The following is a 26769-nucleotide window of genomic DNA, read 5'->3' as shown; positions in this document are numbered from 1 at the left end:
TCATTTGACTATAGACTGAGGGAAAAAAACTTTTAGTACCAATCATTAGCACCTCAAATAATGATACATAGTAGTAACATGCTTTTCACATGGGGATCAAGATTAAGCTGTTTTAAAAAACAATCTAAATAGTCTCAAAACAATTTTGGGGGGTGTAAACTTTAGTATATGCAATATTTATGAAGAGTAAGACTGCTTTGAGATTCTCACGGATTTTAACCATCATTTACTTTTTATCTTAAATTATTATACAAAAATTAATAGTTTAGAAATTTTTTCTTAGGCAAAAACTTTGTTATAGCAACATAATGTATATGTAACTGCCTAGCTTGTAAAGAGTAGGACAAAAATGGACACCACCAAGGGAAAACTAAAGCTTTTAATTTAAGTTTTTTTAACTATAACTTCTAGAACAAATTTGAATTCCTAACAATACTGTTAATAATAGATGATAGTGAGTTAGAGACACCTTTTGTGTATCTTTTTACAGGCATTGAATTGGTGGAAGTAAACTATATCTACAGTTAGGGTTAAAAGACCAGAACCAAAATGTTTTTATAAAACCTTTGACCATTAAGTTTGTTTTTTGCTCTATTTGGTGTTTTAATTTGCTGATACTTAGACACATTTGCATTTTTATCTTAAACACATAGGTATTTTTGTTGGTAACTCAGATTTAGTGATTGTCATTAGACCAAATATTAAATTTACTTATCAAAAATCACAAATTATTTTGTCTTTGGGTGAGTTTATATTTTTATAACCTTTATATCAAATCTTGACACCTCAAGAACACAAAAATGTCCAGTAAAACCCAGACAAACCAGATGTATGCAATTTGAAAGCATTTTTATTATCACTTTATTAAAAACACCTTTTTTGTTTTAATAAATAAGACACCTTATTTATCAAAGATTACTAAATTTACATGAAGCATTTGGGTTTAATTTATGAGTGCTCTCTTAGTTTTAAGCCAGTCTGGAACTATATAATTACAAACACATAATACATGGACATATATAAAACATATCTAAACATATACATTTATACACATATATACAGACAATGTTCTAATAGATTTTATCCTAGAACTCTAGCTGCACAAACTCACCAGTCTGTAAATGACATCTGGATCCAAATTTTTTCTGATGAGACTGGAACTTGTTTACATGGCAAACTTTAGCTGCCCTGATAGGTAACCTAATTAGGCCTGTGGATCAAAGTTTTGGGAAAAGCCGTTTCCATGGCTGTTTGATTTTTTAAAAAAACCTTTACCCACCCCCCTTTCTTTTCTTCAGTTCAAAATGCGTTTTTAATGTTTGCATTTTAGCTAGAACTGGCTGCAGGATCTCTATGTAACCTTTCAATTGTAAATAGCCTAAACAGTGAATTATCTTAACATCAATAGAAAAAGTAAGCAGGTTTTAGAGTAGCCAGAAAATAAGAGAAAAATAGCTTGCAACATTTTAATAGTGGTAGGTTGACCATTTCAGCTCTGAATTTTTTTTGATGTAATTTGCCCTTTCATAAAAACTTGTGCACAAGCTTGAGCCCTAGAAAACCTGGCATGCCTTTGAATCTTTTTAGTTACAAAGATACTTGCAAATAGAGGCACCACAAACTAACTGGGGTGCCCAACAGGTTTCATTCTCCTTGTCTTTCCTTGTTTTTAAAAGATTTTTCATTCTTCTTACAGAAAAGCCAGTTGAGATTAATTGTAGGATAAAAAGACAATGGAGAAGGCCCCTAGAATGCAACTCCAAACTTAAATTAGGATCCTAAACAATAATTCCTAGGAAAGGAACCAGCTCAGAATAAACCAAGACCATCAACCAAAAACAGGAGGTCCAGAGCTCAGGAGAACTTACCAGTTCCGCCAAAGGAAAAGCTTGGAGTCGGAGGGCCTAAAGGGGCCATGCCGGTACCTGGCGCTGAGTTTGCTCAGCTCCTTAGGTGGTCCTGAGCCTTCTCTGAGATCCTGCCAACTATGCCAAAATTGTCAATGGACAAAAAGCCAAACTTTGTAAAATAATTTTAAAGAGACTTATTTTGAGACAAATTTGAGGACCATGACCTGGAGCCACTCCCAAGAGGCCTTGAGCAAGTGGATTCAATGTGGCTGGGTTACGGTTTAGTTTTATATATTTCAGGGAGACAGCGTTACAGGTAAAGTCATAAATCAGTATGTGGGAGGCATACCTTGGTTTGTCCCAAAAAAGTGGGACATTTCGAAGGCGGGGGGGCTTACAGGTTATAGGTGGGTTTAAAGATTCTTTGGCTTGTAATTGGTTAAAGACATGAAGCTTTGTCTAAAGGCTTGGAATGTTTTCACATAAGGAGCTGTTATCAGAGATGAGCCACTGGACATAGATTTGTTGTGTAAATTGAGAACCTGCAGGTTTGTCTTGCCTACTCTTAGGCCTGTTAATGGGTTACAAAGGATGTTTTTAAGATGGGGTGGGGGCATGATGAGGCATATCTGACCTGCCTCCTCCTGGCAGACAATTTAGTTTTAGGATATTCCTTTGGCCACGAGGGGGTCCATTCAGTCAGCTGGGGGGGGGGGGAGGGCGGTGAGCCTTAAAACTTCATTTAAGTTCACATGATCAATGTATAACCTACTGCCCTTGAAAAGGACATTTTGTTTCTAAATCATGAATAGTTATTGATTGTGTTGCATGTAGGAATTTTAACCTATATGTTGTAATATGTAGCCAATGAAAAAGGACAATTCCAGTATTGGGAGTCCTCCTCCCTTCTAAACTCTCCCATAAAGACTTTCCAACTTCTAGCAGACTCTTGAACATATCCAACTTTGTTGGTATATCTTCCTGGATTGATTCTCACATTCAGCTTCCAATAAAACTTATCAAATAAAAAAATAAAAAAAGGAACTGGTGACAGTAGGCAACCCTGTCTGGTTCCAGTTTTAAATGAGAATGCTTTCTATTTTTCCCCACTTAGTATGATGTTGGCTGTCGGTTTGTTGTATATGGTTTTTATAACACTGAGGTATGTCCCATCTATGCTGATTGTATTGAGAGTTCTTATAATTAAGGGGTGCTGAATTTTGTCAAATGCTTTTTTCTGCATCTATCAAGAGGATCGTATGGTCTTTCTTTTTGCTTCTATTTATGTGGTGAATCTATAGATTTGTGTATGTCGAACTGTCCTTGCATCTCTGAGATGAAGCCCACTTGATCGTGGTGGATTTTTTTTGATATGCTGTTGAATTTGGTTTGCTAGGATTTTATTGAGAATTTATGCATCTATATTCATAAGAAATATTGGTCTGTGGTTTTCTTTTTTAGTTGTGTCCTTTCCTGGCTTTGGTATAAAGATGATACTGTCTTCATAGAATGAGTTGGGAAGTTTTCCTTCCTTCTCTATGTTATGAAATAATTTCTGCAATGTAGGTACCAGTTCTTCTTTGTAGGTCTAGTAAAACTCATCTGTGAAACCATCTTGTCCAGGAGCTTTTTTTTGAGAGAGATTTTTATTGCTGCTTCAATTTTATTACTTGTTATTGGTCTGTTCAGGAGTTCTATTTCTTCCTGATTGAGCCTAGGGAGGTTGTGTGTTTCTAAGAATTTGTCCATTTCCTCAACATTTTCAAGTTTATATGCATAGATATTTTTATAGTATTCAGAGATGATATTTTGTATTTCTGTGGTATCAGTTGTAATATCTCCTTTTTCATTTCTGATTGGGCTTACTAGGGTCCTGTTCTGCTTCTGGTTAATCTAGCGAGAGGCCTGTCAATTTTGTTTATCTTTTCAAAAAACCAATGTTTTTGTTTTGTTAATCTTCTATATAATTCTTTTTTTTTTTTTTTTTGAGACAGAGTCTCGCTTTGTTGTCCAGGCTAGAGTGAGTGCCGTGGCGTCAGCCTAGCTCACAGCAACCTCAAACTCCTGGGCTCAAGCGATCCTTCTGCCTCAGCCTCCCGAGTAGCTGGGACTACAGGCATGTGCCACCATGCCCGGCTAATTTTATATATATATATCAGTTGGCCAATTAATTTCTTTCTATTTATAGTAGAGACGGGGTCTCGCTCTTGCTCAGGTTGGTTTTGAACTCCTGACCTTGAGCAATCCGCCCGCCTCGGCCTCCCAAGAGCTAGGATTACAGGCGTGAGCCACAGCGCCCGGTCTTATATAATTCTTTTGTTATTCATTTCAGGTTTCTGCAATTATAAATAGTGTTGTATTTTTTTATCCATTTTTTCATTGGTAGCATATAGAAATATAATTGATTTTTGTATGTTGATTTTGTTCCCTGCATCTTGCTGAACTCATTTATTACTTCTAGAAGTATTTTCTAGATTCCTTGGCAATTTTTACATAGGCAGTCATGTCATCTGCAAATAGGGATAGTTTAATTCTTCTTTTCTGATCTATATGCCTTTTGTTTCTTTTTCTTGCCTTATACCACTGGCTAGAACTTCAGTACTATGCTGAGTAAGAGAAGTGAGAGCAACATCCTGGCTTGTTCCTAATCTTAGGGCAAAGTTTTCAGTCTTTCCCCATTAAGTATAATGTTAACTGTAGATTTTTTGCAGATATTCTCTGTGAAGTTGAGGAGGTTTTCGTCTATTTCTAGTTTTCTGAATTTTAACATGAGTGGGTGTTGATTTTTGTCAAATGGTTTTTCTGTATTGATTTATGAGATCACATGATTTTCTTCTTTATCACTTAATTTGGTGGATTACATTGATTGATTTTTAAATATTGATCTAACCTTGCACCCTTGGGATAAACTCTGCTTGGTCATGCTATATATATATATATATATATATATATATATATATATTCCCATATATATATATATATATGGGAATATATATATGGAATCCATTACTGGATTCTGTATGCTTATATTTTGTTAAGCATTTTTACATTGTATATTTGTAAAGCTTATTTGTCTGTAGTTTTCTTTTTGACTTTCTGTACTCTCTTTAGTTTTGTTTTGGTATCAGCTTAATTCTAGGTTCGTAAAATGGATTTGGAAATGTTCCCTTCTCTTTTGTTTTCTAAAAGAGATTGCGTAGAATTGGTATTAATTCTACTTTAAACAGTTAGTAGAATTCTCCCATGAAACTATTTGAACCTAGAGATGTCTTTGTGGGGAATTTTTAAATCACAAGCTCAATGTCCTTAATAGTTATAGAGCTATTCAAATAATCTATTTCATAGAAGATGAGTTGTGGTGGCTTGTATTTTTTTTCAAGGAATTGGCTCATTTTATCTAACATGTCAAATTTTGTGTATAGAGTTATACAGAATATTCCCTTGTCATCCTTTTAGTGTCTGCAGAGTTTGCAGTGATAGTTACTGCTTCACTCCTGATATTAATAATTTGCATCTTCTCTGTCAGTCTTGCTAGAGGTTTGTCAATTTTATTGATTTTTATCCACGAACCAGCTCTTTGTTTCATTAATTTTCTCTGTTTTTTATTTTTAACTTCATTAATTTTTGCTCTTATCATTTCCTTCTCTCTGCTTGCTCTGGGTTTATTTGTTCTTCTTTTTCCAAGTCCTTATGGGAGAGCTTAGATTATTGATTTGAATCTTTTCTCATGTATCCATCTAGTACATATAAAATCAGTACATATAAAATTCCCTCTCAGCACTGCTTTGTATCCCACCAATTTTTATTAATATATGTAGTATTTTCATTTTCATTCAATTGAGTGTATTCTTTTATTTTTCAGAAACTTCCCTTTTTGACCTATGGATATGTTAGAATATGGTGTTTAGTTTCTAAGTGTTACAAAAATTTCCTGTTATTTTTCTATTACTAATTGGAAGATAAGAAAAAGTAGCTTTAGGCTTTAATTAAAACCCAATAATTAATATGATAAAGTATGGTATGGTACATGAAGTATGCAGATTAAGTGAAATTGATAATTATATATATATATTGATTAGATCTGCTTATGCATATTAACACGAAGGGAAAAAATAAGTAAATAATGTTTTAAGCTGTATTTTTACATGTAAAAATGATGAAAGGATTAATTAAAGGTAATTTTAAGAGACAGCTGGAAATATTCTATCTTGTTTGTTTAAATATCCTCACTATTCTTTTGTTTAAATACATATTACCCAGTTTAGTTTTTCATCTGCAGGTGGCCTATAATTTTCATCATTCAGAAATAATCAAGTTCCTATCATCCAGTTCTTGGTCTAGAAATTAATGGCAAAATTTTTATTTCCTAATTCTTAGCCTTTATCTAACTAGAGTTATTATAAGTAAATAAGTGGTATAATCTGGGTTATTAGTAGTAGTAGTAGTATACATTTTATCTTTGTTTTGCTTTGAATTTCTCCTATTCTGCACTCCAAATCATTATTTGATTGTCTTAAAGGGTAGATTTTAGAAGAGGTTGCATATGGCCTATTAAGAATAAAACAATTAGAGAATATGTTAAAAATTAATCTAGCCATAGCACTCTGTTACATAAAACAACCATTCTAAGATAAGATTAACTTTCTGAAGGAACTGAGAAAAATTCTTTTCAATTTGTATCTACTGGTGCCTACTAAGTGCCTAGCACTTACTGCATACTATAGGGGTGAAACAAATAGAAGGTATAATTCTAGTTCCTGATTCACTAAAGTCTCATTGAGGAAATAGTCCTACAGAAGGAACTGAGGATATAGATACTTGTGTATAATGATGTGCTCTAGTAACTTTTCATTTGGTCCATCAACAATTCAATAACAGGGTAAGTAACTTTTTTGTAAAGAATTCTGTACTATTAAGAACTACATTATAATGGAATTCAGATTACTTCCTGAGTACATTGCATTTTAATGGAGGTGATAATAGCTGGGACTGGGAATGAGGGCATGTGTATTCTTTGGACCCTTGTTATGTGGCTTCCCCATAAAAGGAGGCCTGTGGTTTTCTGTATATTATAGCCTGTGCCCTCCCAGTGGGTATTGAGACATTCTTGATGCTTTGGGTAACAAGGCACTTTGTATATGTGAGTTCTTACCCTATCTGGTAAAAATCATGGTAGAATGGAAAGAACATCTCACTGTCACTTCCATCAGGGCAGTCTTGAACAGTTCTTAGAGCCGTTTTCATGTATCAAGTGAGAGTGTTGACAATACCTTATCCACCTGACAAAGTTGTCATGGGAACTGAATAAAATAATAAAAGTAAAATCTTTAGTCATCTAAGATTTTAAAGATGGCACAGGCATGTTAATGAGTTTTTATGTAACCCTACACATGTGTCAATTCCTAATGCTCCCTGGAAGGCCATTCTCACTCCTGTTACATTTTCTGTTATCAACCAGGATGACTTTCCATCTCTGCTGGGCCAAAGAGAAGCCAGACAATGAGAACTAGCTCGTAGGCCTAGCCGCCTCAAGCATAAAACCACAGCTGTGATCTGAAGGCCAGCTGACCTCAGATTGCCAAGTAGGGGCTGGCTGGGAGTGCGTTTTTTCAGTTCCTGGGTTAGTGTGCCCAAACAATTGTCTTGTGCTGAATCCCAGCCTGCCTCTACCCACTCTGCCCACTTGTTGGCTTCATTCTACTAGGGAGACACTTGGTCCCATCTGGTGCTCTGATTACAGAGTGAGCAATGATTCCCAAACCAGAACTGTTGTCTGAAAGCTAGGTATTTAGGCTGAAAAACTCTTGCTTTTTGTTTTCTGGAACACACGGGTAGTATAGTAAAATATTCTGGCCTTCACATTACTTGAGGAATGAAATCCTATGGTTAGTCATAAACCATAGTGCCTAAACTGCATATTATAATTAAAACCTACAGGTGGATTTTTAGGACTAGAAGCTTTTACAGGTCATGGGGTGGAGGGAGGAGTAAGTTTAGTAAGTTTAAATTGGGGTATTTATGTGTCCCCACCCCACTACTTTTTACTTTCTGATCCCAAAGGACACACCCTTAAAGTATGAATGGGTTGCTTTCCAAAAGCTCCTTGCTTAGAACTTAGACTGCATTTGCCCAGAGAACAGCAGTAGAAATCATGACTATATTCCCAGGCCAGCCCCCCAAAGTCTGTTCCATATTAATGCATTATGATATTTTGCTGATAATGGGACTTCAGTTCCCTATAACCATATTTATAAGATTTCCCTGAGAAAAAGGATTTTGAATCCAAGTTTAGATGCTATGGACATATGTGCCCCTGGAGTTGGGAGAAGGAGAGGGATGGAAAAAAGGAGAAAACTCTGGGTAGTGGTGGGGCAGGCATGTCAGAATAAATTAGAAAATATTCTCAAATGCCAGAAGCCTATGTCTTGATGCCTTCTTAGAGAAAATACCTGTCCAGGCCAGCTGCTGCTCCTCTGTTGTTCTGAACTAGTAACAAGAAGGGCAGATGCGGGAAAATTATGAACAGATGACTGTGAAATCTTTCATGCTAATGTGTGCACATCTTTGGTTATTGGAGAAAATGATAAGAGCAAAAATCAATGAAGTAAAAAATTTAAAATAGAGAAAATTAATGAAACAAAGAACTGGTTCAGGGACAAAAATCAATAAAATTGACAAACCTCTAGCAAAACTGACAAAGAAGATACAAACTGTTAATAACAGGAATGAAACAGGGAATCAACTGCAAACTCTGCAGACACCACAAGGATGACAAGGGAATGTTGAATGCAAGTTAGAATCTGATTATATAATCTTTGGTGTATATTTTTCTCATTTTAAAATTAAGCCGTGTCACGATTGCTGTATTAAATAAAGTGTGAATAACCGGAGGACAGAAGCATGTGTTGGCTTCACTCTTTCTCCACAGCCTTCAGGCTACACTTTCCCAAATCACACTGTTGGCCAAAATTGTGTTTAGGTAGATTCATCTCCTTTCTAATCTGATGAACCTTTGGTATATTACTCAAGACAAGAGAGGTATTTTCAGATATGCACCAAACTTTAGAGTTCCTTATTAGTCAATATAAGGAAGCCAATTTTGTGCTTTACTTTGATGCTTCCATGTAGAAAAGAGCTATGCTGGGTAGCAGTTCTAACACTCTTATAAACAGATAGGGCTCTTGTCTTTAACTTTGATATGAATATTTAAACCATATAAATGTAAATAGTTTGTCTTGAGTCTTCTGTACCTCCAGTTGAACACAAATTATTTTCCCCCAAAGAGTAAAATTTCTTCAGTGTTCCAGTAGATAATGGGCAAGTTATGGTTACATTTGGGATTGTGGATAATGATTGTCTTTACATTTTTTTTACACTTTTAAGATGTAATGTCATGTAATTTTACTATTAAATAAAATAATAAACATTTTATTTATATATATAAATGGTAAATGTTCTTATGGAAAATAGAAAGCATGCTCAGCATTATGAGCCATCATTAGGAAAATTTAAGACCACTTTAAGGTACTACTACATCTTTATTATATTGTTATCTTTAATACAATAATAATGTAACAGTATCTACTATTATATTACAATTATATTAAAATAAATAGAATAAAACTGTGTTAATGGTTATAAAACAAAGGTGTTTTATACATTGCTTCGAATGATAGGTTAATAATTACAATGACTAATACTCCTTTAGGGTTAATATTGTATTTGGCATGTGCTATTATCCTACTTTACATATGAGAAAAATCACTGCATGCATGTGAGAAGTTAGTGGTGAACAGGGAAAGTAACCAGACGTGCCTTATGAAGTTGGGTCTTAACTACTACCTACGCTGCCTCTGGCTAATCTTTCAGGGATCAATTTAGCAATCTGCCACAAAGCCTAGTGATATAAGAAAACAATCTAAAAAAAATTAACAATAATCTAAGCAAAATGTGCTCCCTGAAACAGCAAAAATATATAAACAATCCAGCATGTGAAAGCAAATAAGGAATATAATGTCCCATCAGGTGACTCTGTGAATATGAGGTAATAAAACACCACTCATATAAAAACAGAGCAGAAAGTGATAGCACATTAATATTGATTATATCTTTTGTTCTATCTTGAAAGGTTTGGGAAGTACTTTAAAATAAATAATTAACCTTCTCATGAATTGAGGATTTTCTATTAACTGCCTAGTACAAATTTAAAAGAAAAGTGAAATTCAAGTAGATTTCAGCACGTTTTACTGTGATTTATGGATAAGTAACAAGTTTCACTGTTTTTTAAACATGAGGAAGAGTTTGAATTCCAAATTAACCTTGTAATAAGCCAGTGAAATATGCAATGATGTATCTTGGGCAGTATCTAACCCTTATCTGTAGATTTCAATCTCCTTTGTGGTTGCTGGTGACCTGGTTTGTTTTAGTCTTTGAAGAATGTTTGCTCTTGTTTATTTCTCTAGTTTGTCACTATTTCATCTTGTAGTGTTCCTTTAAACAATGAGCTGTATAACACAAAAGGAAAATAAAAGCAGTTTACTCATACAGAGGTGAAAAAAGGTATGAATAATGGACTTTTTTTTTTCTTTTTTTTTTTTGAGAGAGTCTCGCTTTGTTGCCCAGGCTAGAGTGAGTGCCGTGGCGTCAGCCTAGCTCACAGCAACCTCAAACTCCTGGGCTCAAACAATCCTACTGCCTCAGCCTCCTGAGTAGCTGGGACTACAGGCATGCGCCACCATGCCCGGCTAATTTTTTCTATATATATATATTAGTCGGCCAATTAATTTCTTTCTATTTAAAGTAGATACGGGGTCTTGCTCTTGTTCAGGCTGCTTTTGAACTCCTGACCTTGAGCAGTCTGCCCGCCTCAGCCTCCCAGAGAGCTAGGTTTACAGGCGTGAGCCACCTTGCCCGGCCTTTTTTTTTTTTATTTCAGCATATTATGGGGGTACAGATTTTAAGGTTTCAATAAATGCCCTTTCCCCCCTCCCCCCACAAGTCTGAGTCTCCAGCATGACCATCCCCCAGATGGTGCACATCTCACTCATTATGTATGTATATACCCTCCTCCCTCCCCCCTCCCACCTGCCCAATACCCTATTACTGTAGTACCCATGTGTCCACTTAGGTGGTGCTTGTTTTTCCATTCTTGGGATACTTCACTTAGTAGTATGGGTTCCAGCTCTTACCAGGAAAATATGAGATGTGCTATATCACCGTTGTTTCTTAGAGCTGAATAGTACTCCATGGTATACATATACCACATTTTATTAATCCATTCTTGGATTGATGGGAACTTGGGCTGTTTCCACAGCCTTGCAGTTACGAATTGTGCTGCTATAAACATTTGAGTGCAGGTGTCTTTTTTGTAGAGTATCATTGGATCTTTTGGGTAGATGCTCAGTAATGGGATTGCTGGATCAAATGGTAGATCCACTTGTATCACTTTAAGATATCTCCATACTGCTTTCCACAGAGGTTGAACTAGTTTGCAGTCCCACCAGCAGTGTAGAAGTGTTCCTCTCTCTCCGCATTCATGCCAGCATTTGTTATTTGGAGACTTTTTGATAAAGGCCATTCTCACTGGAGTTAAGTGATATCTCATTGTGGTTTTGATTTGCATTTCCCTGATGATTAGAGATGTTGAGCATTTTTTCATATGTTTGTTGGCCATTCTTCTGTCTTCTTTAGAAAAGTTTCTGTTCAAGTCCTTTGCCCACTTTTTAATAGGGTTATTTGATTTTTTCTTGCTGATTTTTGTGAGTTCTAAGTATATTCTAGTTATCAGCCCCTTATCGGATGCGTAGGATGCAAAAATCTTCTCCCATTCTGTAGGTTGTCTGTTTACTTTCATGACTGTTTCTTTGGCTATGCAGAAGCTTTTTAGTTTGATCATGTCCCATTTATTTATTTTTGTTGCTGCTATGATTGCCTTTGGGGACTTCTTCATAAACTCTTTGCCTAGGCCGATGTCTAGGAGAGTGTTTCCAACATTTTCCTCTAGAATTCTACTAGTTTCATACCTTAGGTTTAAGTCTGTTATCCAGCGCGAGTTGATTTTTTGTGAGAGGTGAAAGGTATGGGTCCTGCTTTAGCCTTCTACAAGTAGCTATCCAGTTTTCCCAGCACCATTTATTGAAAAGAGATTCTTTTCCCCAGCGTATGTTTTTGTCTGCTTTGTCAAAGATTAGATGGCTATATGAGGATGGTTTTATATCAGGATTCTCAGATCGGTTCCACTGGTCAATATTCCTAATTAATGGACATTTTTAAGTAATATAGTTTTTGGAATCACAACAATTCAGTACTGGAAAAATTTGTTGCATCTGACTATCTGTAAGTATATTCTAGTGTGCTGTCTGACTAAAGCTGCATATAATATTTTTAAAAAGCAGTTGTACCCTGCCTGGCTGTTACTGTCTACTTCATATGTGTGTTCCACTGGAAGCGGATTCTTTGCACGCCCAGCTGACCAGACTGGAGCACGTGAGCCCACCCTCCTTCCCTGGCTCCAGGCCCCTGGGAGCTGGTCACCTGGTCACCCATGACTCTGCTTCCCTTTCTGTAAATGTCCCAGATAGTGTGAAGGCACAATTGTACATTCTTCCAAGAAAAGGAAATCCTGATGACCGGTGAGGTCTTTGTTCTTTATGCAATGGTGGTTGAGAAGACAGGAGCCTCAGGTGTGGCTTGACCCAGCAGCATCCCCTGAGCCCAGTGGAGGGGTTTAAAGATGAGAACAAGGGGCAGCAGCATATGGTCTTCTCCTCTTGCTTCCTTTGTGGAGAAAATGAAGTGAAATAAATTACGAAATAACTCTTAGAAGGAAAGACTCCATATGGTAGCATCGTGTATCCTCCATGACCTCAATCCAAGTTTTCTCTGTCAGATCAGGTTGACAGCACAAACAGAAACTTTGATTGTTATTCTTACTTTTAAGTAATCTGTGAAAGACCACTTGCTGATAAGAATAATATTAATTTAATGTTATCTGTTTAAAGTGAAATGTTTATTCCCTTTGGGGAAAATAAATACAAATGGTAACTCTGAAAGTGATACAATTTCCTGGTTTGTTATGTTGACAGGCCATACCTGATAAAATTTCAGATGATCCTATCAAAAGTAAGTGCCCATTCTTATTGGCTAAACTAAAGAGCATGTCATAATTTTCCCTGGTGTTAACTCTCTTTCTCAGACTATGAGATGCAGTTGTCAATGTGAAACAGCATTTGTCCAACTCATCTGATAGGAATTGCTGTTCTTTTACCTTGTGGGATATTTTCACAGTCTTGACTGTCCTTTCCGATATCCCTGTCATACACATGCTGGTGGGCTGAGCGGAGGCTCCTCCTCTCCACTGCGGCACTGATTCCTGGGCACAGCATCTTTCCTGGAAGCCCCAGGTGAGTCACTCGCCAGCTCCATCCTGGTGTCTTTGGGCACCAGGCAACCCAGTGCACTCTTCCTCTTGTCCAGCCTGCAGCTGTCCTCTTGGTCCTGGCCATTGCCTGCAGATCCGTGAAGAAGTTCAAACTAGAAAGGCATTTTAATAAAATCTCCTGGGTTTGCTTACGGACAAACAGTCCCAGAAGCCCAGTGTAATTGCTTTTACATATTACACCAGAGTTACAGAATTACATATTCACTATGGCTGTTTGGCTAACGAGGATTTTTCTTCTTCTTTCTATTTCTTTTTATTTTCCCAAGTTATCTGTAATGGCCATTTATGATTTTCACAATGAGGAAATACTTCCTTTTTCCTCACTGTGTTCCTGCCCTTTCACACAGATCTTGGGGCAATCTAGCCATTCTTCAGTCTCAGTAACTCCCACATTTTGCCACTTTGAGAGTTAGCATCTGTGTGTATTTTCCTCCAAAGACATAAGCATTTCACTCTTAACAGACCCTTCTAGGCTCTTTGCTGTCCAAGGAAACTGAGGCTGGTCTCTTGTGTCCTCATGGTGTCCTGGGTGTTGTGTTAGATTACCTAAGGCAAAGGTAGTTCAAGCTCAGGTTCTCCATCCCTGACTTTGTCATCTTGGCTAGTTAATGTCCTCAACTTAAATTTGTGATAATTGTAAGGTCACCGTGATGCTTCACTGAGGAAAAGCAGCAGAAGGCCAGACACGGTGCCTGCCATGGATAAAGTAGTTCCTAAATCTTAGCTGTTGTTTTAGTGACTGCTCACATTGTCCACACATTAAAATCAGACCCAGGTTATACTGCGAGAGTCTGTGAATTGTCAGTTAGGTCTCTGTGATAACATATCAGATAGAAGTATTTCTCAGAGTTTATTCTGGAGTTTCCACCTGGAGCCTCCAAGCAGAATTGCTGTAACACCCTTACATTTAACCCCACACCTCTTTGGTAGCTGCCTGCCCCTCACGTGCAGGGAAACTTCCCTCACTCCGCCTCCCTCTGAGCCATGTCCCCTCACACTGTGCCTCCAGACTCTCCTCCCCCAACCACTTGAGGCTGCAAACAGCCTCTGTCCATGTGCGGATTTGACATTCTTTTCTAAGCCTTTTGCAGTCGAACTTTAGCCATCTCTTCCCTGCTGGGATTGGCTGTTCAGTGGTCATTCTTGACCACTTAATGTTTAAATCCATTGGCTTTTTCCAGCTTGCATCCTGTTTGCCTCCTCTGCGGCGTGGCCAGTTCTGACCTGCCAGCCAGGTTGCAGCACTTGGCTGTCCTCCTATGGGTCCTCCCCACCTCCTCCAGCGGGTCCCACACGCTGCCCCTGCCAGCACGTAAGAGTTACTGTGGGTTGGCATGGAGCTTTATAAACAGTTGGTGACACATTATATTTATTATAGTGATGTAAAGAAATACTTATGTAATAACATGGAGCAGTAGATTATTGAATTTTTTTGTGAAGCATGATACAATCTGTGAAATATATTTAAAGAAAGAGGTAAAGGAATTATACCAGTGTTTATTGCTGTCTGCCTAATGATTTTTGTTCCTTCTTCTTTCTACTTTTCTGATTTCCCAAGTTTTACATAATGATCATTTATTACTTTTATAACCTGAAGATTTGTTTCTTTCCTTTCTTCTAGCCTTCTTTTATATGTCTTTTAGAGTGATTGCATCCACATAAGTATGATTTCACAGCTATAGCGCTATACATAATTTTTTTCTCTTTTTTCTATTTGGCACTACAGAATGTGGGTAACCTGTTCTTCTGGGTAGTATCTGTGACCATCTTATTGATGTCCTAATATTCCATTGGTTTGAAAAGATACCTCATTTTAAATAGTTTTTGTTAATATTAATATTACCTATGTAATATTATTGTACAGATGGTAGAGGTTATGAATTCTCAGTTTCAACTTTGAGGGCACTTAAAATACTTAGTTTCCTTAAGGGGTAAAATGAGAAAAGGGACTGTTTTGGGACCCTGGCAGGCCGCAGTACCTGGGGGACTCACCTGGTGTTTTTCTAAGGGTTTCTCTCCACTCTCCACCCTCACCCTCAAGACGTGATTAACTGGTTGGAACCAAACACGAAAGGCACCCCACCTTGGTGAAAGGCCTCAGAGTCAGCAAAGAGAAAGCCAACAAATGTCATTGTCACCTGAAGTGACTGTCTTTGCCAACACTGTTGCTGCGTGCAGTCTAGAATCAAGTTGCCATTGTGGTTGCCACTTTTTTTTTTTTTTTTTTTGAGACAGAGTCTCGCTTTCTTGCCTAGGCTAGAGTGAGTGCCGTGGTGTCAGCCTCGCTCACAGCAACCTCAAACTCCTGGGCTCAAGCGATCCTCCTGCCTCAGCCTCCCGAGTAGCTGGGACTACAGGCATGCACCACCATGCCCGGCTGATTTTTATATTATATACATTAGTTGGCCAATTAATTTCTTTATATTTTTATGGTAGAGACGGGGTCTCGCTCAGGCTGGTTTTGAACTCCTGACCTCGAGCAATCCACCCTCCTCGGCCTCCCAGAGTGCTAGGATTACAGGCGTGAGCCACCGCGCCCGGCCGCCACTTTTTACTCTTAAGGGCAAAGGCCCTATTTTCCCTATTCATGAATGTGTATAGATTTGTTTTGTTTTTAAAGCCTTAAGACAAATGTTTTTTCTTTGAATGTTTTTAAACTGTTTGTTATTGTTACAGGGCATACCTGTTTTTAGGATTAGTTGTAGGGCACAGGGAAGGGGATAACAGGGAAGATACTTATTCATACTGCTCTGTCATTGTCCCATCCTCCACCCCTGCAAAACCGCACCCCTCCAATTGTGCTCTTACCCACCCAGCCTGAGTGTAGTCTTTGTCCACTCTCTTGGGAAACTTTCTGATTGAAGACTGGAAAGAATTTCTTAACTCTCTTTTGACTTATGACAGTTTTTTTTTGTCTGTTTTTTTTTGTTTTTGTTTTTTTTTGGCAAATATGCTTCCTGGTATTTAGAATCATTAGGCTAATTAGAAACAGTACTTTACTGGTTTGTCTTTTTTTTTTTTTTTTACTTCATTTACAATTTACTAGCTCTTCCAGTGTATCAGAGTGATAGGGGGTTTAAACGATCTGAGGTGAATGGGACAGAAGGTGGACTTAGAACATACTGAACAAGTATTTTGATTGAATCAGGCTACTGGTGTAGTTTTTCAGTCTATTGGTAAGTAGTGTCGTCAGTCTTCCATCCAGGCAATCTTGTAGAGTTCACAGGGGGGAACCTGAGTGTCCTTAAAATTGGAGAGGAGTAAGCCCGCAGATCCGCTGGTTACGCTATCTCATACTGGTTATTAGTTATGGCACAAGAGAGGCAGTAGGGTTGATAGATTCCAAACAGCTGGCAGCAAGCAATTCCAAAGGAAATTCTGGCAACAATTCCTATTTTTGACTCTAAAATGGTCAGCACCTTTTTAATACAACCTTCATTGTTTACTTGATCTGCATCTCTCTGTGGAGAACAATCTTGAAGTTTACAGCAATTCTTGGGAAATTCTTTTTCTGAATAATAATCAGTATCCGTCCAATCTTTATAATCGGTGATACTACAACAATGGAACGTATTTTGGATCTTGTCTACTGCATTGCTTCTATAATCTCCCATAGAGTTATAATGCTTCAAAGCATTCTCATAATTATTCTTTTTTTTTTTTTTTTTTTGAGACAGACTCTCACTTTGTTGCCCAGGCTAGAGTGAGTGCCGTGGCATCAGCCTGGCTCACAGCAACCTCAAACTTCTGAACTGAAGCAATCCTGCTGCCTCAGCCTCCCGAGTAGCTGGGACTACAGACATGCGCCACCATGCCCGGCTAAGTTTTTTTGTATATATATTTTTAGTTGGTCAATTAATTTCTTTCTATTTATAGTACAGACGGGGTCTCGCTCTTGCTCAGGCTGGTTTCGAACTCCTGACCTCGAGCGATCTGCCCACCTCGGCCTCCCAGAGTGCTAGGATTATAGGCGTGAGCCACCACGCCCGGCCTCATAATTATTCTTAAAGGTGTTCTTAATCTCATGTCTGAAAACAAATCCTAACATGGCAGAGACCACTTGGACCAAAAAAATGAGAGTCGGAAACATTGCATACAGTTTTAGCATCCATGCAGAAGCCCGGCAGGTAGCAAAACAACCAAAGGTGCCCAAAAGAATAACAACAGTGCCAGGGCCAATCAGCAAAAAAGGGACATTGGTGGCCTTCTCATTTAAAAGGGAAAAATAATTCTCCAGGCTAGCCTTGCCCCAAATGCCAGCGGCAAGGAGGACAACGCCAGCAATCCAGAAGATGAGAGTGTAGATCACGAGGACCCTCTGGAAACAAGTAATGACTGGTTTAGTATGTAGTCTCCAGGACGGGGACGCCATGACTAGCCTGAGACCCTGCACCACTATACTCTACTGGTTTTTCTTTATCGAAGGAAAGAAATAAACTAATCTGGCCGGGCGCTGTGGCTCACGCCTGTAATCCTAGCTCTTGGGAGGCCGAGGCGGGCGGATTGCTCAAGGTCAGGAGTTCGAAACCAGCCTGAGCAAGAGTGAGACCCCGTCTCTACTATAAATAGAAAGAAATTAATTGGCCAACTGATATATATATAAAAAATTAGCCGGGCATGGTGGCGCATGCCTGTAGTCCCAGCTACCCGGGAGGCTGAGGCAGAAGGATCACTCGAGCCCAGGAGTTTGAGGTTGCTGTGAGCTAGGCTGACGCCACGGCACTCACTCTAGCCTGGGCAACAAAGCGAGACTCTGTCTCAAAAAAAAAAAAAAAAAAAAAAGAAATAAACTAATCTTTATCAAGGACAACTACATGTTTTGCTTTTCAAGTTATTACATTAAAGTCTCACAAAAGCCCAGTGAGGGAGCCAGGTCAAACAGGCCCCCTTGAAACCCAAGACTCTGCTGGATCCCAAATCCTATATTCTCTGTGAGACCACACCACCGTCACTGTGCCTTACCTATCATGCGACCTTGGCACTGTCTATCCACACTCACATGCTGGGGATAAGCCTGTCTAGGTGGTAGTGGTATGAGAAGATAAAATTAGAATCTACAAGGACTCAAATCTTTGGCAAACTATTAGCTTTAGGAAAACACTCCTGAAGACAGAGCCTCTCACTGTCTCTAAGCTGATCTAATTTTTTTCTAATTCTGTAAGAGACTAGGCAAGTTTTTTGAAAGTTTTTAAAGTCAGGTATTTGAATAAAAGGACATCTTTGTGAGATTACTACCTTTGAATAATTTTTTAGGTGTTGTTCTTAGAAATAAAAGGAAGGAAACATCTATTTAATGTAATCTCTGACTAGTCCTTTATCTCACCATTATAACATAACTATTTTAGATATTTTGAAATATTTTCTTCTAATCTTTACTCATTTGTATCCTTACCTTTTCATTGTTACAGTTACATTAGTCATGCCATTTTACATTGTGGTTTTTTACTTAATATTTTATTAAACGTTTTATATATGATTATGTAATCTTTACATACTGTTTTAATACTTACATAAAATTCCTTCATGTTGCTGTCCCATGAAGTATTAAAATAGGCACACATTGTTTAACCTTTGTCTTATTAATAAGATTTTGGTATTAAAAGTTTAAGAAAAAAGAAAATAAGGCAGCAAAGGAGAAATTCTTCTTTCTATTTGGCTTGGACCTATATAGTATTTCAGATATAGTTATGGATAAGAATCTAATGTTTATACTAAGATTTTTTTTTTAACTGGAAACTTTTTTCCCTTCTAACCTGAAATAATTTATTTCTCTGAGTTTCCATATCTAGTCACAGGTGCAAATTCACTTCCCTTCCTTCCAGTTGGCTAAAATGCAGTTTTAAGAGGGAAGTCATAGAACTGTAGGACTAGAAAGGACTTGTAGAGTCCAGCTTCTTGCCTCAAGATAGGGGTGACAGTCAGTCACCTGAGGCAGGTGTGTATCTTTTTTATCTTTGAAGCTCTCCTGGGGAAGGGATTTCATAACTCTGTCTGAAAACACTGTTAAATAGTTTTAAATAATTCTTCTGCTTTTTAGGTCCATCTTAAAACACATTTACAATAGTTTGAGCTCCCATCAGTCAGTAGTCATTGAGCACTTGCTATGTGCAGGACACAACATCAGGTACTGAGAAGTATATAAATTAAAGTTCCAGCCCTGGAGACCATACGTGCCACTTGTAGAGACTGGGTGGCCTCAAATATCACACTAAATATTTTGGATTTTATTCTAAGCCATCAAGGATATTTTAGTCTAGATGCAACACTGTGGAAGTGGTATTTTAGGTAGAAATAATCTGTGGTTCTGGGCAGCAAGGTTTCATTTATCATTCATTCAGCAAATACTTGTTCAGACTCTATTTTGTATGTCTTCTGATTAAGGAATATGGAGCAGATAAATAAATAGAATAAATCTTCCCTTTAGAAGATTTTAAACATACACGTGCATAAATAATTACAATATAAGGCAGGGAATGCTATGCAAATAATAGAGACAGAGGGGCTATATTTTTTCTGTTTGCATTTAACTCAATGAGGGCAGCTTCCTGGACAAAATGAGGATTAAGCTGGTTTTGGAGGATGGGCAATATTTCTAAAGAATGCAAATTCTGGACTCTGCTGTTGCATTCAAAGATCCCTTTATCAGAAATACGTTTTCAGGCCGGGCGCTGTGGCTCACGCCTGTAATCCTAGCTCTTGGGAGGCCGAGGCGGGCGGATTGCTCAAGGTCAGGAGTTCGAAACCAGCCTGAGCAAGAGCGAGACCCCGTCTCTACTATAAATAGAAAGAAATTAATTGGCCAACTGATATATATATAAAAAAAAAAAAAATTAGCCGGGCATGGTGGCGCATGCCTGTAGTCCCAGCTACCCGGGAGGCTGAGGCAGGAGGATCACTCGAGCCCAGGAGTTTGAGGTTGCTGTGAGCTAGGCTGACGCCATGGCACTCACTCTAGCCTGGGCAACAAAGTGAGACTCTGTCTCAAAAAAAAAAAAAAGAAATACGTTTTCATTTAGACGTCAAAACTCAGGTGCTCAGCGAAGTAAGTCCATATTGTAGGAAAGGGCTGGCTATTAGGAGGCAAAGTTATCATCATTGCTTTGCCATTAGTAGACTGAATATATGACCTTTGGATAATTCACTAACTTGAACTTTTGTTTTCTTATAGTTAAAATGAGTAACTGGGTGTGGGTTATTTTCAAGGCATTTTCTAGCTCTACTGAAGTACCTGTATGGAAAGCTTAGTAGCTATGGGCATGAATCTGATGCTAATATGCCTTGTTTGTGTCCTGGATCAGCCATTCCCCATCTCTCTGATTAGGCACATTACTTTGCCTCCCTTTCCTTATCTGTAAAATGGAGATCTTCGTAATACACTCCCTCATAGGGTCAGTATGAATATGAAAAGTACTTAGAACAATACTTGGCACAGACTAAGTGCTCAGTAAATATTCGTTATAATATTGGAGTGACATCAGGGAAGATGGCACAGGAGAAAGCTCCAGGAATTCATGTCTTCACTAAAACAAAAAATAACGATTGAATTGACAGGAATTGTGTGAGGCAACTATTTTGGAATTCTTGGTCTAGCAGCGTCTTGTAGCATCCAGGGGAAAAGTCTCTGATAAATTTCAGTAAATTTTGGTCAAATTCAGCTTTCACACTGCTGCCATTACCACTCCCCAGCCCCAATCCCATGGCAGGCAGCTGGCAGGCTGTGAGCGCTCCTGGTGCAGCATGCTGGAGCCAGGTGAGCAATGAGGGTTTTCTCATATCAGAAGGAGAAAGAGAGAAAGGGGCAGAAAAAATATTTGAAGAAATCGTGACTCAATTTACATAAATTATTTTACCCAAAAAGGAAAGACCTGAATATGCACTCCCAAGAGCTCAACGTACTCTTAAGTAGGATAAACACAAAGAGATCCATGTCAAGAAACTTGTCGTGTACAAGGGATCCTCAATAATATTAAAAGTTGATTAATCCTTAGAAACCATGGGGGCCAGAAGGCAATGGGATGACATTTAAAGTCTTAATAGAAAAAAGTATCAACCAAGATTGTCAATCTTGCGAAGTTATCTTTCAAGAGAAAAAGAGAAATTAAAACAATTCCAAATAAACAATAGCTGAGGGACCCTGCCCTGCAAGAAATGAAGGGAATCTTTCAAGCTGAAATGAAAGGACACTAAACAGCAACTTAAAGCCATAAGGAAAAAAACAGAAAAGAAAAAAAACTCTCATCAATAAAGGTAATTATATAGGTAAATATAAAAGCCAATATTAATTTACTTTCAGTATTTGTGATTTTTCTTTTTCCTATATGATAAAATAGGCAAATGCATATAACAACAATTATAAATTTATGTTAATGGGCATGTGATATATAAGGTTGTAATCTGTGACAATCACTATGTATAGGGGTAAGGGTGAAGATGTGTAAGAGCAGTGTGTTTATATACTATTAAAACTAAGTTGGGACTAGGCACAACAGCTCACATCTGTAATCCCAGCACATTGGGAGGGTAAGGCAGGAGGATCACTTGAGCCCAGGAATTCAAGACCAGCTTGGGCAATATAGCAAGACCGCATCTCTATAAAAATTTTTAAAAATTATCCAGGCAATGTGGCACATGCCTATAGTCCCAGCTACTCAGGAGGCTGAGGCAGGAGGGTCACATGAGCCCAGCAGTTTGAGGCTGCAGTGAACTATGTGACTAGGCCACTACATTCCAGCCTGGGTGACAAAGCAAGACTCTAAAAAAGAAAGAAAGGAAAGAAAGAAAGAATCTTAATTGGCGTAATTCAAACTAGGTTGTTATAAATTTAAGAAGTTCATTGTAATCCCCAAGGTAACTGCTAAGAAAATAATTTTAAAATACACAAAAAAGGAAAGGAGATGATCATTAGAAAGGTACACTACAAAAAAATCAACTAAATAAACAAAAAACAAGGCAATAATGTTAGACTTGAAGAACAAAAAATATTTATACATAAGATATGGAGAAAATAATAGATAAATGTCAGGATTAAATCCTTCTTTATCAGTAATCACATTAAATATAAATAGACGACAATAAAAATTAGAAAATGTAAATGGGTGACACTCAACTATTAAGAGAGATTGGATTAAAGAAACAAACAGGATCCATGTATATGCTGTCTGCAAAAGACAATTTCCATATAAAAACACAAAGGGGGCCGGGCGCTGTGGCTCACGCCTGTAATCCTAGCTCTTGGGAGGCCGAGGCGGGCGGATTGCTCGAGGTCAGGAGTTCAAAACCAGCCTGAGCGAGACCCCGTCTCTACTATAAATAGAAAGAAATTAATTGGCCAACTGATATATATATATAAAAAAATTAGCCGGGCATGGTGGCGCATGCCTGTAGTCCCAGCTACCCGGGAGGCTGAGGCAGAAGGATCACTCGAGCCCAGGAGTTTGAGGTTGCTGTGAGCTAGGCTGACGCCACGGCACTCACTCTAGCCTGGGCAACAAAGTGAGACTCTGTCCCAAAAAAAAAAAAAAAAAAACACAAAGGGGCCGGCCAGGCGTGGTGGCTCACGCCTGTAATCCTAGCACTCTGGGAGGCCGAGGCGGGCGGATTGCTCAAGGTCAGGAGTTCGAAACCAGCCTGAGCGAGACCCCGTCTCTACCAAAAATAGAAATAAATTAATTGACCAACTAAAAATATATATACAAAACATTAGCCGGGCATGGTGGTGCATGCCTGTAGTCCCAGCTACTCGGGAGGCTGAGGCAGTAGGATCGCTGAGCCCCGGAGATTGAGGTTGCTGTGAGCCAGGCTGATGCCACAGCACTCACTCTAGCCTGGGCAACAAAGTGAGACTCTGTCTCAAAAAAAAAAAACCACAAAGGGGTTAAAAGTAAAAGGATGGAAAAAGATATTTCATGCCAATAGCAACTAAAAGAGAACCTAGGTGGCAATATTATTAGACAAAATAGACTTTAAATAAATAAAGATTGCAAGAGATAAAGGACATTATATATTGAGAAAAGGTTCAATAAAGCAAGAAGAGATAACAGTTATAAACATATACACACCTACAAATGAGCCCTAAAATATATTAAGCAAAAATTGACAGACTCAAAGGAAGAAATAGACAGTTCTAAAGTAATAGTTGTAGACCTCCTTTTCAATAAGAATTAAAACAACTATACAGAAGATCAATAATGAAATAGAAGATTTGAACAACACTATAAAATAATTAGACCTAGCAAACATGTACAGAATATTCCACCTAACAACAGCATAATACCCATTCTTAACAAGTGCCATGGGAAATTCTCAGGATAGAGTATATGTTAGGCCATGAAACAATCCTTAATAAATTTTAATTCAAATCTTACAAAGTATATTTTCCAATCACAATAGAATAAAGCTAGAAGTCAAATACAAAAGAACCATTGGAAAAGTCATAAATATGTAGAAATTAACACACACTAAACAACCAATGGGTCATGAAGAAATCATAAAGAAAGAAAATACTGGCAATGAATGAAAACAAAAGCACAACATACTAAAACTTATGAGATACAAAAAAGCAATGCTAAGAGAGAAATTTATAACTATAAATGCATACATTAACAAAAAAGAAAGACATCACACCAATAATGTAATTGTACACCTTAAGGATCTGGAAAAAGATCAGACTGAAACCACTGTTAGCAGAAGTAAATAGTTAAGGTAAAGAACAAATAGAATAGAGAAACAGGAAAAACAATAAAGAAAATCAGTGAAACCAAAATTGGTTTTTGTAAAGATCAATAAATCGACAAATCCTTAGCTACCCTATGACAAAGAAAGGCAATTCAAATTACTAAAATTAGAAATGAAAACAAAGGTAGTAATTATTGATCTTACAGAAATAAAAGGATTATAGAAGAATACAATGAACAGTTATAATGCCAACAAATTAGCCTAGAAAATAGACAGTTTCCTACAAATCCAACCAAAACAGACTCAAGAAGAAATAGAAAATTTGAATAGACCTGTAACAAGTAATATTGAATCACTAAACAAAAACCTCCCAACCAAGAAAATCCCAGGACCAGATGACTTCACTGATGAATTTCCCAAACATTTAAATGAGAATTAACACCAATCCTCAAACTCTTGCAAAAATTGAAGAGTAGACTCTTTCCATGAGCCTAGCATTACCCTAATACCAATACCAGATGGTGACATTGTAAGAAAACTGCAGACTGATTATCTGTTATGAATATTGACACACAAATTCCTCCCCCCCCAAAATACTAGCAAACCAAATTAAGCAGCATATTTAAAGGATTATATATCATAACCAAATGAGATTTATTTCTGGAGTGCAAAGAAGATTCAACATACAAAAATCAATCAATGTAATATACCACATTAATAGAATGAAAGTGGGAAAAGCCTATATGATCATCACAATTGATGCAGCAAAAGCATTTAACAAATTCAATACTCTTTCATGATAAAAAGTAAGGTAGTAATAAAAGGGAACTTCCTCAATATGTTACAGGCTTATATGAAAACCTCAAAGCTAACATCTTTTGATAAAAGACTGAAATTTTTTCCTCTAAGATCAAGATGAAGATAGGAATGCTTGCTTTCACTATTTCTATTCAACATAGTACCGGAAGTTCTACACAGAGCAATTAGGCAAAAAATAAATAAATAAAATTCCTCCAAATTGGAAAGAAAAAAGTAAAGTCATCTCTGTTTGCAGAAGACATTATATGCAGGAAAAGCTAAAGAATCCACAAAACCATTATTAGAGCTAACAAATTCAGGAAAATTCCAGGATATGGCATCAACACTGAAAATACACTAAGTTGTATTTGCTTATTACAAATCTACCCACTTGCAATAAGCAATCCAGAAAGGAAATTTTTAAAAATGCATTTACAGTAGCATCAAAAGGAATTCAATACTTAGGAATAAATGTAACCAAAGAATCAAAAGCTTTGTACATTCAATACTGCACAACATTGCTGAAAGAAATTATGGAAGGCCTAAATAACCCATGTTGGAAGACGTAGTGTTAAGATGACGATATTACCCATAATGATGATGATTTTTACAGAAGTAGAAAAACCCATTCCAAAATTCATTTGGAATTGCAAGGGACCCCAAGTAACCAAAACAATCTTGAAAAAGAAGAACAAAGTAAAGGACTCACACTTTCTGGTTTTAAAACTTATTACAAAGCCACAGTAATCAAAACAGTGTAATACTAGCATAACGATAGATATGTAGATCAGTGGAGTAGAACCCAGAATAAACCCTAACATATATGGTCAGCTGGTATTCAACAAAGGTGCTACCAAGACGAATAATGTGTATAGCACAGTCTTTTCAACAAATGGTGCTGGGAAAACTGTATTTTCACCTACAAAAGAATTAAGTTGGACCCCTCCCTCACACCATACAAAAATGAACTCAGAATGAATTTAAGACCTAAACAAAAGAGCTAAAACTATAAAACTCCTAGAAGAAAACATTGAGAAGAATCTCCATGACGTTAGATTTGGCAATGATATCTTGTATGTGACACCAAAAGCACAGGGAACGAAAGAAGAAATAGATAAATTAGACTTCATCAAAACTAAAAATTTTGTGCATTAAAAGACTTTATCAAGAGAGTGAAAAGACAACCTATGGATGAAAGAAAATATTTGCTAATCATATATATTTTAATTATCTATAATATATAAAGTAATTGTACAACTTAATAGCAACAACAAAAAATCCCAATTCAAACCTGGATAAAGAATTTCAATAGACATTTCTCCTAAGATGTTATAAAAATGGCCAGTAAGCATATGAAAATATGTTCAACATTATCACTCATTAGGGAAATGTAAATGAAAGCACAATGAGATACCACTTTATATCCTTCAGGATGGCTAATACAGGGGAAAAAAATAGCAAATGTTGGTGAGAATATGGAGAAATTGGAACCCTTGTGCATTGTGGCTAGGAATGTAAAATGATGCAACCACTGTGCAAAACATTTTGGCAGTTGCTCAAAAAGCTAAACATAGAATTAACATATGATTCAGCAATTCTACTGGTAGTTATATACTCAAAGGAATTGAAAGCAGGAACTCAGATACTTGTATCCCAATGTTCATTACAACCTTATTCACAATAGCCAAAAGGTAGAAACAGCCCCAGTCTTTATCAACAGATAAATGGATAAACCAAATATGGTATGTATACACCATGGAATATTATCCAGCCACAAAAAGGAATAAAGTTCTGATACATGCTACAAAGTGGATGAACCTTGAAACATTATGCTAAGTGAAATGAGTCAGAAACAAAAAGACAAATATGATATGGTTCCTCTTAGATACTTGGAATAAGCAAATTCATAGAGACTAGATTAGAGGTTAGTAGAGATTAGGGGTAAGAGGAATGGGGATTTATTATTTATAATGGGTACAGAGTTTCTGTTTGGAGTAAAGGAAAAAT

At 37.3% G+C, this 26769-nt stretch overlaps 2 protein-coding genes across 7 annotated transcripts in view; one reads left to right on the top strand and one right to left on the bottom strand.

Annotated features, from left to right (window-relative positions):
* Positions 1–26769, top strand: part of SPIDR (scaffold protein involved in DNA repair) — a 484225-nt gene that overhangs the window by 305564 nt on the left and 151892 nt on the right. The window lies entirely within an intron of this gene.
* On the bottom strand, positions 16442–17662 carry LOC105885239 (tetraspanin-6-like). Its single transcript, XM_012790023.3, has 2 exons — positions 17282–17662; positions 16442–16928 (listed from the first exon to the last, which is right to left on the bottom strand). Exons 1-2 carry the CDS (start codon positions 17660–17662, stop codon positions 16572–16574), a joined length of 738 nt encoding a protein of 245 aa, XP_012645477.1. The 3' UTR covers positions 16442–16571.

Source organism: Microcebus murinus, chromosome 7 (assembly GCF_040939455.1).
Source record: "Microcebus murinus isolate Inina chromosome 7, M.murinus_Inina_mat1.0, whole genome shotgun sequence".
Classification (NCBI taxonomy): domain Eukaryota; kingdom Metazoa; phylum Chordata; class Mammalia; order Primates; family Cheirogaleidae; genus Microcebus; species Microcebus murinus.
This window is presented reverse-complemented; position numbering and strand designations above follow the sequence as displayed.